General features: G+C 41.7%; 1 protein-coding gene across 3 annotated transcripts in view; it reads left to right on the top strand.

The window, feature by feature from the left end:
- The window catches only part of FGD6 (FYVE, RhoGEF and PH domain containing 6), a 136682-nt gene that overhangs the window by 69699 nt on the left and 47182 nt on the right, over positions 1–19801 (top strand). For all 3 annotated transcript variants that reach the window (XM_054663413.2, XM_016924004.4, XM_016924003.4), the window contains 3 exons: positions 6422–6573; positions 10289–10445; positions 13141–13228. In XM_054663413.2, coding sequence (XP_054519388.2) covers positions 6422–6573; positions 10289–10445; positions 13141–13228 — 397 coding nt within the window. The remainder of the gene's footprint in view (positions 1–6421; positions 6574–10288; positions 10446–13140; positions 13229–19801) is intronic.

The following is a 19801-nucleotide window of genomic DNA, read 5'->3' as shown; positions in this document are numbered from 1 at the left end:
CTTTCTTAGTTCTCATTTTTTTTTTCCATGTTAAAATCACTTCATGCTGTTTTACTGAATACACCCTGACTTTTGAGTCTTGTGAACCATTTTCAGCATTTTTTCTTTAGTTGTAAAGAATCTTTCTTTAGCTTCTGTTGACATGGCTACCAAACCTTCACTCTGGAGCGGCTTCTTTCACGTGAGAACTGTTCTTCACTGAATGAAGCTCATTGTTCAGAGTACCTTTGTTTTGCTGCTGAGGTGTTTTCCCTACCTTGGTTTGGTTATTTCCTTCTCTTTAGATGCCTCTGTTTCACAGCTGTCTTTCCAAGCCTTCAGGGACTTGTGGAGAGAGGGAGGGAAGGTGACTTGTGGATCTTAAATGATGTTCATCTGATCATTTAACCTAACCGAATCCCATTTAGTTAAATAAATGGTGTTCTATTAAGTGCTCTCTATGTTCCTTGCAGCATGCTATGTTACGTCAATTATCTGTTTTAATCCTCGTAACAACCCTATCAAATAGATGTTATTCCTATTTTTTTCAATGAAGAAAGTAAGCTAACTGTCAAAAATAACCCACTACTTAATAGGAAAACCAGACTTTCAAGTCTGGTCTGTCTGAGCCCTTGTACTTAGTTGTTCTTTAGCAATTGATTGAAAATTATTACTTGAAATCTCTACCATGCTGTATAGGATATAGTGTATCTGGATGTATTAGCTTGCTTTCAGAATTCTTTTAGTTGCCCTGGAAACCAGAGAAACTTATTTTTCATCTTCTAAAGATGACAGTGAAGCTAGATCTTGGTCACTTAGAGTTATTATGATGATTACTTGTTAGTGTTATTAAAGGAGATTGGAAACTAGACATAAAAGATTGCTTTCAGTTATGTTTTCTACAGTTTTGCATTGATGATTATGCACCACTGATGATTATATACCGTATCACTGGGTCTACATATAGAGAGGGAAGAATAATTTCATTGGGAAAATATTTTTATTTTAAAAACAAAGTCAAATGGTTAATGTGGGGACTTTCACACCTCTACTTTTACTCCATAGTTTCACACTCATTTCTGCGTATTTATCATAGCACTTTGACCTCCACAGCTGCTTTGCTTTTGCTTAAAGTGAAGTGATTCCTGGTGTCCTTCATGAGGACAGGGAACCTTGTAGGGCTCCATGTCTGTCCATATGTTCATTTGGTCTTTGTAATTCACTGTGTCATGATAGTAGTTCAGTAATGCCCTGAGGTCAGGCAGCTGGGTCAGGACAGCTGGTAATTAAGTCACATACCCCTCATTGGTGCTGGAGATATAAAGCCTGACCCCATGAACAAGGCCATCTGTTTTGTGCTTCATTGCCTCAGATGCTCATACTTGATTTTATTTGCATCGATTTTTTGCTTAGGTCTTCCCTAAGTGATTCGAGCTGGCAAAGCTGGTATGTTAATATCTCAAAAGAATTAAAGATCAACTTAAAGTTAATCTGATTCTGATTTGTAGGTTTTGGGGAATTAGTAAGAATAATATTATCATATGCTTCATAATTCAGAGGCCCATTTCTAGCTCTACAAATTCCACATTAAACAAGCATTTGGTTATTATGACCAGAAACTACAGTGTAGGTGGTTCAATTTTGCATGCAGAATCTTTGGTAGGTTTTGTTGTAAGGATGAAGTCTAGGTACTTGATGCTAACAAACTCTATAGCTAACTAACATTTTCACACTCTTGACTCCTCCCCCCACTATTTTAATATTTTATTTACCCAGCTTTTCCAGTGTGAAAAATTAAACTCTGGATCTAACTTTTGAAGAGCTAATCCTGCTGTCTTGCATCCTCACCGATGCAAGGAGGTGTTAGTGAATTTAGATTCTTCTGCCTCAAAATAGCTTTGCCTCTGGCTTTTAAGTGTCATCACACTTTCCCAAATTATCCTGGTTGTTAACATTTAGAAAAATAACCAGACATATGTTGTAATAATCCTTTTATAAAAAAAAGATGTCACCTCCTCCCAGTGGCACCAGTTTTGGCAATGGCTGAGGTTCATGAAGAGCTGAGAAGTTAAAGATTCTGCGTGTGGTTCCTGTGTGAATTAGTTACATCTGGCATTGGGGCTGTAGCACACAGCTGTCAGGAAATGGTGGCCCAAGAGGTGAGGGAATGAGACTGGGGCCAGGGCTGCTGCATGTGGTTATGGAGGCCAAAATTGGGAGTGGAGTCCAATTATTCAATGACACTTGTTGAAGCAAAAGCGCAGTATGGCAGGGTTTATTCAGGACTATCACAATGGCATAGGGGGCCTGGCGCAGTGGCTCATGCCTATAATCCCAGCACTTTGGGAGGCCAAGGTGGGTGGTTCACTTGAGGTCAGGAGTTCGAGACCAGTCTGGCCAACCTGGTGAAACCCCATATCTACTAAAAATACAAAGATTAGCTGGGCATGGTGGCATATGCCTGTAATCTCAGCTACTCGAGAGGCTGAGGCAGTAGAATCGCTTGAACCGAAGAGGCAGAGGTTACAGTGAGCCGAGATCATACCACACTCCAGCCTGGACGACAGAGCAAAACTCCATCTCAAAAACAAAAAACAACAGACATAGGGACCACTGCAATGGGATTTTGCAGTAGTGGAGAGAGATTGGGCTCAACTCCAAATATATTACGGGCAAATGGGAATTTATAGCCAAGGAGGAGCAAAGTGGGCGTTAGTGGATGGAAAATTACTAACAAGAAACTTCAGGAGCAGGGGAGATTCTGGCTAAACCAACTTAAGAGGATTCTTGCTGAAGACGGACCAGCCAGGGTGATCATACATCACCTGGGCAATGGTAGAGGATGAAGAACCCGAACAATATCAAGGGTGGGAGGTTCTTGCTAAAACTGGATTTTACAAGAAAGTGCACAGATGGGCCTAAGAAAAGATTCAGGAACCTGACCAGTACAGAATCTTTGCCGAGTGCTTACTTAGAATATGTAATTCTCTGGTTGGACACAATGGCTCACGCCTGTAATCCCAACACTTTGGGAAGCTGAGACAGGAAGATCACTTGAGGCCAGGAGTTCAAAACCAGTCTGGCCAACATGGTGAAACCCCATCTCTACTAAAAATACAAAAAGTTAGCCAAATGTGGTGGCACACACCTATAATCCCAGCTACTCAGGAGATGAGGCAAGAGAATGGCTTGAACCTGGGAGTCGGAGGTTGCAGTGAGCTGAGATTGCACCACTGCACTCCAGCCTGGGCAACAAGAGCGAAACTCTTTCTCAAAAAAAAAAGTAAGCTGGGCGCCGTGGCTCATGCCTATAATCCCAGCACTTTGGGAGGCCGAGGCAGGCGAATCACCTGAGGTTGGGAGTTCAAGCCCAGCCTGACCAACATGGAGAAACCCTGTCTCTACTAAAAATACAAAATTAGCCAGGTGTGGTGGCACATGCCTGTAATCCCAGCTACTCAGGAGGCTGAGGCAGGAGAATTGCTTGAACCCGGGAAGCGGAGGTTGTGGTGAGCTGAGATCGCGCCATTGCACTCCAGCCTGGGCAACCAGAGTGAAACTCTGTCTCAAAAAAAAAAAGTAACTCTGTGGGTTTCATGGATATATACTCTCAAAATTCTTATAGCCTTTATTAAGTGTACTTCTGCTATTTTAATTATTAAATTTCTATTTTATTCTGACATACTGCTTTTAATTTAAAAGAAAACATTGTGGGCCATCAGTCCATTCCGAGCTGCCTGAAAACATCCAGTAGTACTGGGAAAAGCAGAGTTTTGCCTGGTGTGTGACAAGGGCCTCCATTTAGAGGCAGCCATCTCACTGGTCAGTTCAGTTTGTATTTGGCTGGCCTCTGCTAAATGCGTCTTAAATAAACAAGTTCCCTTTTTGGCAATGGTGGCAGACATATGGAATGCAGGGTCTGGCAAAAGCTGTGTCAAACCGGGTCCTTAAGTTACTTAGCAGCTAACATCACTGTCACTGTCATGGCAGAGGAAATACCTTCCAACTGGGAAACAAAAGTTATCCTGCTGCCAGGAGACAAATATAGCCATTACTTACTCCACCAGAAGAAAGGGTGGCGCTTATTGCTTTGCTGAGCAAGGAACTCTTGCATCCAGATTATATTAATCACTAAACTGGTCAAAACAAAAGCAAAAAAGATAACCATAGAGGATGTTTAACTATTCTGCTTTGAATACATTATTCATGATGTGTAAATGTATTCTATAGCCCTGCATGATAGCAGACAGCCTAATGATTTTCAAAAGTGTTAAGTGGCTCTATTTTCTCTAGTAAATGTGAGTGCTGATTGAAGCAAGCTGTTGGGAGGTGAAATTTGGCTGATATCCATTTGGTTTCTGGAGATGTTCTGAGTGGTTTTCTGGATTAGAGCTTATAATACTATGAGAATTAAATGCTCTTATTTTATGTGATAGTAATTAGGTATACAAGTTAGTCCTTTAGTTACTGGTGTGAGTAGTTGGCTCCTTTGGGCTAGTGTGACTGTGGGATCAATAAACTTAGTCCCAGGTACTGAGTCCTAAGTGAAAGGTTTTTTAGCATTGATTAAGCATAAGAGGATTGGACTTCTTCAAAATAGCCATCCTTTAGAAAAAGAATCCTTTCATATACTTTAAGTTATCTGTGAGGTTTTTGGTTGTCCAGAGTTAAAAAAAAAAAAACAAAACAAAAAAACCTCATGGTTAATATATGTATGTTAGGGGCAGGTGTTGAAAGGATCATTGGAAGGAACAGTATCTTTTTTGGTTGATTTCATTTGCCCGGTAAATCCCTGAAGGGAAAGCAGTTGGAAATAAAGGTAAGGGAAGATAAGGCCTATTAGTCATTTACCCAAACTTTGCTTTCAGATTTTAATTAAAACTGCTGTTTCTAAAAAGGAAAAAATCTTTGTTTTTGAATCCTCAGGACTGTGGAACAGATTTCACTCTGTTTTACTTATATCTTGAGGCCCACCCTTAGGGGACAGTGAAATCTAGGCAAATACTTATCTCCTACCCCACCCTTTCCAAGTGCTCTGGAGTAATAGGGTGCGGTGATATTGACCTATATTAAAACATGGTACAGATAGTCTAGAGAACAGTAAATGAAAAATAATAGGTGAAGAGAAAGATTCTTATTTGTGAAAAGTGTAAACCCTGGTGAATTTATTGAGAGGTTGACAAGAGGGAGGGGAGATTTTCAGGTCCAGAGTTAAAATGTTTCATTCTGTGTGCCAACTGCATTGCAAAAAAAGTTTTATGTGCAATATCTAATTAAAGTCTCATAACTAGTATTATACTCATTTAGCAGATGAGGGAAATCAGGCTGGCCCAAGGAAACACAGTAAATAAGGAGCAAGGGCTTGGATCCAGGATTCTGATTATCAAGCATGTGCCTGCCAGGCACGGTGGCTCATGCCTATAATCACAGCACTTTGGGAGGCCCTAGTGGGAGGATTTCTTGAGCTCAGGAGTTCAAGACCAGCCTGGGCAACAAGGTGAAACCTTGTCTCTACAAAAAATAGAAAAATGGGCTGGGTGCAGTGGGTCACACTTGTAATCCCAGCACTTTGGGAGGCTGAGGCGGGCGAATCAGAAGGTCAGGAATTCGAGACCAGCCTGGCCAACATGGTGAAACGCCGTCTCTACTAAAAACATACAAAAAATCAGCTGGGTGTGGTGGTGGGCACCTGTAATCCCAGCTACTCGGGAGGCTGAGGCAGGAGAATAGCTTGAACCCAGGAGGCGGAGGTTGCAGTGAGCCAAGATCGCGCCACTGTACTCTAGCGTGGGTGACAGTGCGAGACTCCATCTCAAAAAAAAAAAAAAAAATACAAAAATGAGCCTGGCATGGTGGCACGCGCCTGTAGTTCCAGCTACTCACTCGGGAAGTTGCCATGAGCTGAGATTGGGCCACTGCGCTCCATCCTGGACGACAGAGGGAGACCCACAACACGTGCCTCTCTCCACATGCCTCACCTAGGATGCTCCAGTTGTTGGGAAATGATGACTGAAAGTGGACAGTGAGACTCTTAAATCCAGAATAAAATTAGCTAAGATCTCCTGGGAACTTTTAAAATAAATGGATTGTGTTTATATTGATGGTATTGGAATAATTCTAAAGACTATTTAGAATTGCATTACAATTTCCAGACACTCGCTTAGTATAATTGCTAAGTTTAGAGATCAAACTAAAAGGTTTAAGATAAATATCATATAGTATGTTTGAAAATCAAATAATCGTCTCAGCCACTATTTTTTATTTTTAATTTCCTATCTAGGTGAGTGGGGTAGGAGGAAGGGGGTACTTTAGATTTGTAATTCTGCATGAGAAATACAGCTGTGCAATCTGTATCATTTTAGGGAGGAGGGGGACTGAGGATAAAAGCTTGTTATCAAGTTACATGTGTGTGTATTGTTTTTCCTGCTCTGGACTGTAATAGGATTTCCGGGATGCAGTAGCTCATGCTTCCAGGCAACTTGGGAAACCAGTGATTGAGGACCGGATTCTAAATCAGATCCTATACTACTTGCCTCAGCTGTATGAGCTCAACCGGGATCTCTTGAAGGAACTGGAGGAAAGAATGTTGCACTGGTAAAAATGGACTGTTTTCAGATTTTCCTAGTGTTTCCAATTTTAGATGAAGCCATAAGGGCCCCACATGTGACAGAGATATATTTTCATTACATTGAGTTGTTTGAATATATTGTCTTTGCAGTTATCCATAGATTGATTTTGTTTTGTTTGTTTTTTGTTTTTGAGATAGATTCTCATTCTGTCACCCAGGCTGGTGTGCAGTGGCACAATCTCGGCTCACTGCAACCTCTGCCTCCCGGGTTCCAGCGTTTCTTCTGCCTCAGCCTCCCGAGTAGCTGGGATTATAGGCGCGTGCTACCACGCCTTTCTAATTTTTTGTATTTTTAGTAGAGATGAGGTTTCACCGTGTTGGCCAGGCTGGTCTCGAACTCCTGACCTCAGGTGATCTGCCTGCCTCGGCCTAAAGTGCTGGGATTACAGGTGTGAGCCACCATGCCTGACCAGATTGATTATTTTCAATGGCCCAAAATTCACAACCTTGGCACACCAAGCTCAATACTATTATTTTAAACAAATCTTTCGTAATCCTGCCTCAGAAGCAAGATGCAGCCGATTTAAATTTCTATAGGTGAACTTGGGCAATCAAGATTTTTGAGATTCAGTGTAGATAGATGCTATATGCTATATTCACATTAGAATAGTTTCTAAATGTTTTATTTACCTTCTGGAGCTGCAGGTCATGAAACTCCCTTTCCAGTTTTGAAAAAGAGGCCGTTCACTGAAATAATAGGATGGTTATTTTGGAAAAGCAATTTTTTTTTCTTTTGAGATGGAGTTTCACTCTTGTTGCCCAGGCTGGAGTGCAATGGCACGATCGCAGCTCACTACAACCTCTGCCTCCCAGGTTCAAGTGATTCTTCTGTCTCAGCCTCCTGCGTAGCTGGGATTACAGGCGCATGCCACCATGCCTGGCTAATTTTTGTATTTTTAGTAGAGGCGGGGTTTCATCATATTGGTCAGGATGGTCTCTAACTCCTGACCTCAGGTGATCCGCCTTGGCCTCCCAAAGAAAGGCAAATTTATATATGTATGACATGCTTGTAGAAGCTGTAGATTTAAGAATAGGAAAAGAATACCAAAAGGTTGGTATTGGAAGCTACTTCCACTAGGCTGAAGAAAATAAGTATGCAGAGGCTTGGTGACTTCTGTGGAAATAATGTAGAAAGATTGGTGTAGGAGGATTGAATTTACTGTTGAAAACCATGGGGAACACAACATGATTAGAATAAGAAAATAGTATCACCTACTTTCATGTTCAAAATTTCTCTAAGCTTTCTTTATATATAAACCAGAAAAATACCTCTGCTTGTTTTGGAAATATCTTGCCTCTATATGTTGGGTAAATATGGCAGATAAGCAATTAATACATAGCCGTAGCCTAAGTATAAAATAACACACAATTTAGGACTGAGAAATGACTAAAATGTAGTCCTTAAAGGTCATGATAGGCCGAGCACGGTGGCTCATGCCTGTAATCCCAGCACTTTGGGAGGCTGAGGCGGGTGGGTCACTTGAGGTCAGGAGCTCGAGACCAGCCTAGCCAACATGGCAAAACCTCGTCTCTAGTAAACTTACAAAAATTAGCCAGACATGATGGCAGATGCCTGTAATCCCAACTACTCGGGAGGCTGAACTGGGAGGCGGAGGCTGCAGTGAGCCGAGATTGTGCCACTGCACTCCATTCTGGGTGACAGAGCGAGACTCCTTTTAAAAAAAAAAAAAAGTCATGATAGAAATAAAATATAACTGGCTGGGCGCTGTGGCTCACACCTTTAATCCCAGTATTTTGGGAGGCCGAGACAGGCAGATAAGCTGAGGTCAGGAGTTTGAGACCAGCCTGGCCAACATGGTGAAACCTTGTCTCTACTAAAAAACAAATCTTTTTTTTTTTCTTAAGTTAAAAAAAAAAAAATTGGGGCTTATTTGCTTCCGATTTTTTTTTTTTTTTTTTGAGACAGATTTTCACCTCTTGCCCAGGCCAGAGTTCAGTGGTGTGACCATGGCTCACTGCAGCCTTGACTTCCCCAGGCTTAAGTGATCCTTCCACCTCACCCACCCAAGTAGCTGGGACTGCAGGTGTGCCCCACCACGCCTGGCTAATTTTTTAAATTTTTTGTAGAGACAGGTTGCCCTGTGTTTCCTTGGCTGGTCTTGTGCTCCTGGGCTCAAGTGATCCTCTCGCCTCCGCCTCCCAAAGTGCTAGGATTACAGGCATGAGCCACTGCACCTAGCCTAATTTTCTATTTATTAAAATATTTTTCTCTTAGGGTTCAAGTCAATACATATTCTTTGGTGTTAGTTGACTTTCTGAAATAACATTTTTCCATTGGCTTTTAACAACAATTGATGAAATATTTTATTTTCACATTCAAGAAGGTTTGCATATCTACTATGTGCTAGTCTGTGCTCTAAGTATGCAGAGGATATCACAGTGCACAAAACAGACATCCTGCTTTCATGGAGCAGACATTTAATAGGGGAAGGACCAGATAAATAGACAAGAAAACTACCAGAAGCAGTTTCTGAGTTGCAGAGACCTGAAATAGGACGCTGTGGTAGCAAATGAAGCTTGAGTGGTCAGGGAAAGCCCTCTGTGAAGGTGGCATATTTACAGTGATATCTGAAAGGAAAGGAGGAGCCAGCCAGGGTTCTATATTTCCAGGCATGTAGAACCATTAGTGGAAGTCTGCATAGTGGAAATGAATTCCATGTCTCCAAAGAAGATAAAGAAGGCCAGTGTGGTGGGAGAGAAATGGGGAAGAGGAAGAGAAGTGTGACAGGGGTCAGAAAGGGCAGGCCTTTGTATGCCAGGTAAGGAGTTTGGTTTTTTTTTTCTTTTTTTTTTTGAGACATTGTCTCACTGTGTCGCCTAGGCTGGAGTGCAGTGGGCACAATCTCGGCTCGCTGCAACCTCTACCTACCAGGTTCAAGCGATTCTCCTGCCTCGGCCTCCCAAGTACCTAGGATTACAGGCGCCTGCCACCATGCCCAGCTAATATTTGTATTTTTAGTAGAGGCAGGGTTTTACCATGTTGGCCAGGCTGGTCTCAAACTCCTGATCAGAAGTAATCTGCCCGTCTCGGCCTCCCAAAATGCTGGGATTACAGGCGTGAGCCACCGTGCCCGTCCAAGGAGTTATTTATTTATTTATTTATTTATTTATTTATTTTTGAGACAGAATCTTGCTCTGTTGCCCAGACTGGAGTGCAGTGGCACAATCTCGGCTCACTGCAACCTCCCCCTCCCGGGTTCAAACAATTCTCCTGTCTCGGCCTCCCAAATAGCTGGGATTACAGGCATGCACCACCATGCCCGACTAATTTTGTATTTTTGGTAGAGACTGGGTTTCTCCATGTTGGTCAGGCTGGTCTTGAGCTCCTAACCTCTGGTGATCTGCCCACCTCGGCTCCCAAAGTGCTGGGATTACAGGTATGAGCCACTGCACCCAGCCATGGTAAACATTTTTTAAGACTCTCTCCTTGTGTTGAAGAATGGTTTGGAGAGGGCAAGAATGGAAGCAGGGAGACCAGTTAGAGTCCAGGCAAGATGGGATGGTGGCAGTGGAAATGGTGAAAAGTAGGCATTTTGAGGTATGTCTTACAAGAAGAGAAAAAAAGATAAGTTGGCGGCTTAGATGTGGACTCTGCGTATCATTGCATATGTTCATCACTCTCTCTTTATATTTTTTTGTGTATCTCTTCTCTATCCATAGGACTGAACAACAAAGAATTGCTGATATCTTTGTAAAGAAGGGACCATATCTAAAAATGTATTCCACATACATCAAAGAATTTGATAAGAATATAGCCTTGCTGGATGAACAGTGCAAGAAAAATCCAGGTTTTGCTGCTGTTGTTAGAGAATTTGAGGTATTTGCTACTATCTAATGTTGAACACTTCTCTTTCTTTTTGTTGTTGAAGCTTTAATAACAAGTTGCAGTCATTGAAAACAAAGCTTGCAAACAAAGAAAAAGTTAAAAAGTAATCCCTTCAAAATCAAATATGGAATTGAACAATTTAAATGGTGAGAACTCAAGAATGTACATGACTTAATTTTGAAAATCTGTTATTGCACATGGGAATATTTTGACTTGGAAAGAATTTTTTTTTTGAGACAGAGTCTTGCTCTGTTGCCCAGGCTGGAGTACATTCGCACGTAGATTGGCTCACTGCAACCTCCGCCTCCTGGGTTCAAGTGATTCTCCTGCCTCAGCTTCCCCAGTAGTTGGGATTACAAGCACGTGCCACCACACCTGGCTAATTTTTTGTATTTTTAGTGGAGATGGGGTTTCACCACATTGGCCAGGCTGGTCTCGAATTCCTGACCTCAGGTGATCCACCCTGCTCGGCCTCCCAAAGTGCTGGGATTACAGGCGTGAGCCACTGTGCCTAGCTGGAAAGAATATTTTGATGGGACTTTTTAAACTGTGGTAAAATACATACAACACAAACTTAGCATTTTAACAGTTTTCAAGTTTATAGTTCAGTAATGTTAAGTACGTTGACATTCTTGTGCACCCAGATCCCCAGAACTCTTTTCAACTTGCAAAACTGAAGCTCTATAGGCATTAAACATTAACTCTATTCTCTCTTCCCTCCCAGCCCTTGGCAACCACCATTCTGCTTTCTGACTCAATGAACTTGATTAAGGAACATGTCTTAACTTTTAATTTAACTTCTTCTTTTATCCTAACAATTAACTTACAATGATGGATGGGAAATAGAATTTATGTTTCCCTTTAGGTAAATAAATAACATGGTTTTGGTGCCAAAGTTAAGAAAAAGTAATAACCTGTTCAGAGCATGTGTCAGCCAAAGCTTTGACTTTTAACTCAGAGCTGTGAGGGTGGAACCCTGATTTAATTAGAGATAAAATCACAAGTCCCCTCCATCAATTTGGAGTAAAATTTGCGTACTGTATTTTAGTACTTATTTCTCTGTTTTGAAGCTTAAAAGATCGGTGAATTCCAGTCACACAAAACTAGAAGTGAAAAGGGTTTTTTTTGTTTGTTTTTGTTTTTGTTTTGTTTTTTGAGATGGAGTCTAGCTCTGTCGCCCAGGCTGGAGTGCAGTGGTGTGATCTCGGCTCACTGCAACCTCTGCCTCCAAGGTTCACTTGATTTTCCTGCCTCAGCCTCCCGAGTAGCTGGGAATTCAGGCATGTGCCACCATGCCCAGCTGATTTTTGTATTTTTAGTAGAGACAGGGTTTCACTGTGTTGGCCAGGCTGGTCTCGAACTCCTGATCTCATGATCCACCCACCTTGGCCTCTCAAAGGGCTGGCTGGGATTACAAGAGTGAGCCACCTCACCCGGCTGAAATGAAAAGTTTTTAAAATAGTATGGTATTGCTGATTTCTGATTTGTGCAATAGACAAATAATTAAATTTTAAAGTCATCTGTAATTTTTTCTTCTTTTCCTCTCCTCTGTTGTCTTTGTGCTATCAAAAAACAAAGTGCAATGTAATTGTGGCAACTGATGATTGACCCAGGTTTTGGTAAGAGTCCAGTGAGTTGTGTTACCTTGTTAACAAAAGAAAACGGGGAGCCATAAGGCCAGGAGAATTAGTAATCTGGGTTAATGATGCTTGGATGAAAGATACTTTCTTAACATGCATTATCATTATAATTTCATAATCACTCTGTGTACCAGATAGTGGTGGTACATATTTAGAAAATGATAAAAGTCTGAGTAAATCTAACAAAACTTATCAACCAATTTACGCTATGTTAGAAGCATGACTTTTTTTTGTAGTTCTTAGGATGCAGGGACATTTTCACTTGGCCTTTTTGATGCCACCTCACAGTAAACTCTTAGGTTGGAGAATGAGGGTGAGGCTCAGGAATGGGCCGAGATAGATGTCTGTTGTACATACTAAGGAAGAGAGGTTTCAAGGGATAACCAAATGTCTTTGTAGTCAAGCCAAAATGTGGTTCCATAATCAAATGTTCCTGTAAATGCTGTGATTTGGGGGCTTTTTATAAGGCCATTCATCTGCAAAAGACTTTTACATTCTTCAGACTTCTTAAAGAAGGGATACTTAGCAAGGCCGCTTTTCAGGTTATCTTTACTTTCTACAGTTCTCCCTGCCACCACCATTATTTTGACTATATTGACCACAAGGCTCTGATTATCATTTGAATCCAATTCCTGGCAGTTGTATTTCCGCTGCCTTATTTTAGGGGCCATGCATTTCCTTCTTGGTCCATTGGGATTTGTTTGTATTTACCAATACAAGTGGGAGCTGCTGAGTAGGGTGGGCTCTAACTAGCCTAGGACACAGACTGTGGCTACCACGCTCTTTGAGAGGGTTGTTAACAAGTTTTTCCTAGGAGCAAATGGTTTCAGGGACTGCCTACAGGAAAGGGTGGAGGTTGGTGGTCAGTCTGGCTGGGGTTCACTCTCAGTGTATCTAACAGCTGTACCTTAAAATAAAAGGGAGCCTCTCTACGAATCTCCTTCCAGAGTTGCTTGATGTTTAAAGTTTGGCTTCCTGAGCACTTGAATCTGGGTCCCCTGCTTCTTAGAAAACACTGTGTTAATTTAGATGCCTTCTCCTTTCAGATGAGCCCTCGCTGTGCTAATCTGGCCCTCAAGCACTACCTGCTCAAGCCGGTTCAGAGGATCCCCCAGTACAGGCTGTTGCTGACAGGTGGGCTTCTCCAGCATTTTGCCAGCCACCCAGTTGGTTTATCCATCAGCCAACTCTTCTTGCCTTTATGAAACTCGGGTGCCTCTCTTTGTATATCACCCCAGTCACCACGTTGCCTAATATGTGGATTTGTAGATTGCTTATATACTTCACATATACGTTGCCTGAACTGAACGGCTTTCGGTTCTTTGATCATCCATCCATGTGTGCATTTTCACCTCAGGGCATTCATACATGTAGCTACTTTTTAATTCAGAACATCTTTGACCATCCCAAGCCCATACCCGTGCATCATTTCACCTGGCTAATATTATTAATTCCAAGAAGATACTTTCCCCAACTACTCGAGAGTGGAGTTTAGAGGGTCACTCCCACATATTTATATAGCACTATCATAGCCCTAGTTACTTGCCTCAGAAGGTTGTTATAAGGTTTGATTGATGAGCTAAATGTGGACAGTGCTTAGAATAGTACCGTAGCTGGGTGCAGTGGACATGCCTGTAGTCCCAGCTACTGAAGAGGCTGAGGCGGGAGGATCTTTGAGCCCAGGAGTTTGAGACTATCCTGGGAAACATAGACCCCTGTCTAAAAAAAACAGGAATAATGCTTTAATTATAACAAGTTCTACATTAAGTATTAGCTTTTACTATTATTAGTAATAGTAGTATTCTTATCCTGATAGTTATTTCCTTATCATGATAATAGTCTATCTTCTACTAGACTGTAAGCTTCAAGATTATAGAGCTATGTCTGTTTAGTAAGGAAAAAAGAAGGAAAGAAAAAAGCAAAAACACTGTGTTTGAGTGAAGGAACTTGCTGTAATCAGGCCTTTATATTCACTGGCTCTTTAAATCCTCACCATAGCCTTGCAAATATCAGTTTTATCTTCACAGATGAGATAACAGGCTTATTGAAATTAAGTGGTTTGGCATCACAAAAAGGCTAGTGTAGTCTCAGTACCAAACATAGTTACCCAACACCTACTACTAGGTTCTCTGGAATATTTGCTGAACTGTATTGGATGTACAGTGACTTAATATGCATATATAATATGCATTAAAATTGTATCAAAATGGACAAGAACATCAAAATGTGGCCACAACCGTAAAGTCAGTGTGTTCTATAAGTAAATTTGGAGGTACTGGGTTTCTGTTACTCTCCTTAAGAAATGGTGTCCATGCTTTTCTTCTTAACTTCACTCTCTTAAGCCAAGAGCTATATTGGAGATAATAGGTGAATCCTGAAAAACCAGGATTTCCTCATTTCTCTTTAGGGAAAAGGCTTCAGCACTTCAAAGCTTGCCTAGTGACAGACGGCTCACGAGGAAGACCTACCTTTTAGCCCCAGGACAGGCTGGAGTGCAGTGGCGCCATCTTGGCTCACTGCAGCCTCCATCTCCCAGGTTCAAGCGATTCTCCTGCCTCAGCCTCCTGTGTAGCTGGGATTATAGGTGTGCACCACCATGCCTGGCTAATTTTTGTATTTTTAGTAGAGGCGGGGTTTCACTATGTTGGCCAGGTTGGTCTCAAACTCCTGACCTCAAGTGATCTGCCGACCTTGGCCTCCCAAAGTGCTGAGATTATAGGCGTGAGCCACCACAACTGGCCCTTAATTTAAATTTCTAAGGATGAATCAGGCACTAGGTTTCTGTCTGGAATGACATAAAGCCAACTGAATAAGGATATCCTGTCCCTCTGTACTTTCTTACTTCTGCTTTTGGCAGAGATTTAGAATACACAGGACAAAGGGAAGTACTGATACACATGTTGTGTTTTTGCTAGATAAATTCAATGCTCTCATAAACCAGCTATTGAATGGCATAGGCTCTTTCCATAGCTGTCAAATGAAGTACTGTTTTCAGTGGCAAAAGACAGCTATAGTTTCAAATGGGAGAGGAATGGAGCAAGAATCTGAAAATTTAATGCAAAGATTAATTTTTACATATTATTTATTTATTTATTTATTTATTTATTTATTTATTTGAGACGGAGTCTTGCTCTGTTGCCAGGCTGGAGTGCAGTGGTGCAACCTCAGCTCACTGCAACCTCCGCCTCCTGGATTCAAGAGATTCTCCTGCCTCAGCCTCCCGAGTAGCTGGGACTACAGGCGTGTGCCACCACGCCCAGCTAATTTTTTGTATTTTTAGTAGAGACGGGGTTTCAACATGTTGGCCAGGATGGTCTTGATCTCTTGACCTTGTGATCCGCCTGCCTTGGCCTCCCAAAGTGCTGGGATTACAAGCATGAGCCACGGTGCCCGGCCATATTATTTATTTTATTTTACACACTACGACTGTTCTAAGTAGTAAAAAGTCTACATATGTTAAATTTAGGTTTCATGCTTAGTTTGTTTTTTTATTGAGAAAGTGTGAAATGACAAAAGCGGGTTTTAAAAAACTCTCTTTACTAAAATAGATTTTAACTAGGTGTAGTGGCTTATGCCTGTAACCCAGCAACTCAGGAGGCTGAGCCGGGAGGATTGCTTGAGCCCGGGAATTCGAGGCTACAGTGAGCCATGGTCATGCTACTGCACTTCAGCCTGGGTGACAGTGAGAATTCCGTCTCTTAAAAAAAGAAGAATTTTGTTTTATAATACCAACATCATGTGAGCTTGGAGTTATTTTTAGTTTGAGCTACCTCTTACTTAATCTTAGATTGGGAAATCTTTTCTGTTATTTATTTATTTATTTATGAGATGAAATCTTGCCTGTTACCCAGGCTGTAGTGCAGTGGCACAATCTCAGCTCACTGCAACCTCTGCCTACCAGGTTCAAGTTATCCTCCCTCCTCAGCCTCCCAAGTAGCTGGGATTACAGGCGCCTGCCACCATACCTGGCTAATTTTTGTATTTTTAGTAGGGATATGGTTTTGCTGTGTTGGCCAGCCTGGTCTCAAACTTCTGACCTCAGACGATCTGCCCACCTCGGCTTTTCCATTCGTTAATTGATGCACAATACCTTATATATAATAGGCCCTCGATACTGGTGGATTTGGGAAGGGGGAAAAGTGATGAATGGCTTATTCAAGGCCACGAAATCAGGACTAAAATTAAAGAAAGAATGTAGTAGACTTTGTATTCTTCATCCTATGCCTTTTCTTCCATTGTTTAAAATTCTTTCTTTCCCCTAAGCCTGACCTGAAGTCAGGTCAGAAGTCCATTCTCTTTGTAGCCATCTCTGATTGCTTCAGTTCTCCAACCTTGAGTTCAGGGAGTGTGTCTTATATCTATAATTTAGTGGCCTCCAAAATATCTGGGTCAGTTTTGGATATGTTGAAGCTGTTCAGGAAGTAATTCAGATTGGTTTTAAGCTAGGTTTAAAACATCTCACCAGGTGTGGTGTCTCACGCCTGTAATCCCAACACTTTGGGAGGCTGAGGCGGGCGGATCATCTGAGGTCAGGAGTTCGAGACCAGCCTGACCAACATGGAGAAACCCCATCTCTACTAAAAATACAAAAATTAGCCAGGCATGGTGGCACATGCCCATAATCCCAGCTACTCGGGAGGCTGAGGCAGAATTGTTTGAACCCCAGAGGCAGAGGTTGTGGTGAGCTGAGATCACACCATTGCACTCTAGCCTAGCCAAGAAGAGCAACCTCCCTCTCAAAAAAAAAAAAAAAAAAAAAAAACTCTTGAGCCAAAATGTTTTTCGTCCAAAGAATGACATTGAGACAACATTTATATTAGAGATGATATCTTCTCCTAAAAAGAAAGGCACAAGCACAAAGGTGAAATGTCCTCCCAAGGCTACACAGCTTTAATTGAAGCACCTATGTTCCTATAATCCTAAGGACATTCCTATAACCTTGCAGGTCAATACTAAAGATTTGCTTTTTTATTTTTATTTTTGTATTTAAGTGATCCATCCTGTTAACTGATGCTTTTTATTTTTATTTAAAATTCTGATTTTCCAGTACTCATTTTTGTGATGTTCCGATTACTCTTTACTTTGCAAGATATATCTACTGTTGCTGTGAAAGTACTGCTGTCTAGGCACTGAGATTTTTTTTTTTTTAATTTTATGTAAAAACAGGGTTTCCCCATGTTGCCCAGGCTGGTCTCGAACTCCTGGGGTCAAGTGATCCTCCTGCCTTGGCCTCCCAAAGTGCCGGCATCACAGGCCTGAGCCACTGGGCCCAGTCTGAGATTTTTTAAAGTTGGATTTTAAGTCTTAAATTTGCATCTTTCAAACATGTTAATTACTTTGGATAATAAAGCTCAAATGATTTAATCCTCCAACAACTTTGTGAGGTTAAGTACTTTTATTTCCATTTTGGAGTTTGGATTGATTCCAAATGCACAACATATACAAGAGCAGGCAGGAGTGGTACTTCATTTATTTGAGGCAACTCCTGGCAACTTTGCTGTTTTAAGTTTCAGGCTGAGAAGGGGAAGGAGTCCTGCCTGATTCAATGTAAGTAGGTTTGTGCCTCCCACTGAGATATGCGTAGATGATAAGATAAGATGGTTTCTTCTGGAATCCTTTTAGAAAAGATCAGCGGAAATCCCCAGATACAGCAGTCTGTCACTGCTGTTCAAATAACCATGCTATTGTCTTCCAGTGTTTTCTTTTCTGGACTTACTTTGGGTTTCTATAGGGTATTCTATTTGGGCAATCTCTTCCTGCATTGTAGTAAAACACTTACACCTACATTCTTGTTAGTATTTTTTTAAGATCAGTTCAAACCGGATCTAAAAGAATGCATATAGTTGTATAACAAAATCAGTGATTTATATAATTTAAGCCTAAATATTTTAAATTTTGGCTGGGCATGATGGCTCACGCCTGTAATCCCAACACTTTGGGAAGCTGAGGTGGGCAGATTGCTTGAGCTCAGAAGTTCGAGACCAGCCTGGCCAACATGGTGAAACCCTGTCTCTACAAAAAATACAAAAATTAGCTGGGCGTGGTAGCATGCGCCTATAATCCCAGCTACTCAGGAGGCTAAGGCAGGAGAATCACTTGAACCTGGGAGGTGGAGGTTGCAGTGAGCTGAGATCGTACCACTGCACTCCAGCCTGGGTGACAGAGCAAGACTCTGTCTCAGAAAAAACAAACAAACAAAACTTGTAAATTTTACTTTCGTATTGGCTACTCAAGGCCAGTTTATCAGGCTGGATCCTGTTTGAAGTTGGGAAGAATGGGAAGAAAACAGACTTATCTTTTTTCTTAACTTTTAGTTATCAGAGCAGCCTTAACTTTTACTTATCTTCTTCTTTCTCATCTCTTCTGGGTAGAGACCATCTTTATTATCCTATCCCAGTGTCAGGCATAGATCCTGGAACACATTAGGGACTCAGTCAACTGACAGGTGTAATTAGGGAAAGGGAGAGTTGCTCTTTTTTATAAGATTGAGAATCCCCATGCAGTAGCAGCAATGAATGTTGGATGGATGGATGGATGGTTGGATGGATGGATGGATGGATGCATGGATGGATGGATGGATGGATGCATGGATGCATAGATGCATGGACGGATGGATTAATAAATGTTTAAAAGCATTCTTTCAGTCATCCAGTCACAAAATTATGGAAAGGACTGAAATCCTTCCGTTTTCTCTTTCCTCCCTGTAGGATCTGCCAGCAAATTTTCCTCCACCTCTAGTTTCTGCTCCTTCTATTTCTCTGTTAGGCTCCAGGCCAGGCCCTTCTAAACTCATGCCATTTTATAGCAATATCTTGCTGGTGGTCATGCTACCTCTTATCACCCCTCCATGTAGCCTAGCACAGTTACTGCCTAATTTCTCTTCCAAGGACACACTTTCATTCTGTTTATTAGAAAAGTTGAAAACCCACTTATTAATAGTATAAAGACCAGTTTATAACCCAGAATTGCCTGAACCTTCTTTTCCTTTAGTCTAGCTATAGTAGGTTTTTTGCTGTCTCCTGAAAGCTGTCCTTCAAAACCAGATTCTCTCCTCCATTAATTACTCCACCAACAAATATTTATATAAGTTGGCCCTGAGCTGGACACCCATATGCACTGGCAGACAACACAGTGGTGGCCCCTGCCCTGATGAGGCTTACAGTCTTCCTCTTTGAGGTCATGCCCAATCACTTAGGCCCCCACTGAGCCTTCTCCTTCTCAATTCCTAAAAATTGTATTGATCTTGCCCTTTGTCTTGTGACTGAATCTTTTAGTTGTTTAATTATACCATGGATCTGTGCCTTATCTTCTCCACTAGATTGTAAACCCCTTGAAGTCAGAGGCAGGGCTGGGCATGGTGGCTCGTGCCTGTAATCCTAGCACGAGTTGGGAGGATCGCTTGAGCCCAGGAGTTTGAAACCTGCTTAGTCAACATAGTGAGACCCTGTCTCTACAAAAGAAAAATTTAAAAATTAGCTGGGTGTGGTGGCACACACCGTTCATCCCAGCTACTGAGGAAGCTGAGGCAGGATGATCACTTGAGCCCAAGAGTTCAAGGCTGCAATCAGCCATGATCGTGCCTGCTGTACTTCACCCTGGGCGACACAGCAGGACCCCCATCTCAAAAAAATTAAGTCAGAGGCAGACTTTAGTGCAAGTAGCAGTCACAAAAGATACTCACTCAGTTTGAGAAAGTATATTCTGGTG

The sequence above is a fragment of the Pan troglodytes genome, chromosome 10, assembly GCF_028858775.2.
Source record: "Pan troglodytes isolate AG18354 chromosome 10, NHGRI_mPanTro3-v2.0_pri, whole genome shotgun sequence".
NCBI classification, from domain to species: Eukaryota; Metazoa; Chordata; class Mammalia; order Primates; family Hominidae; genus Pan; species Pan troglodytes.
The sequence above is the reverse complement of the archived record's forward strand: the minus strand, read 5'-3'. Positions and strand labels throughout refer to the sequence as shown.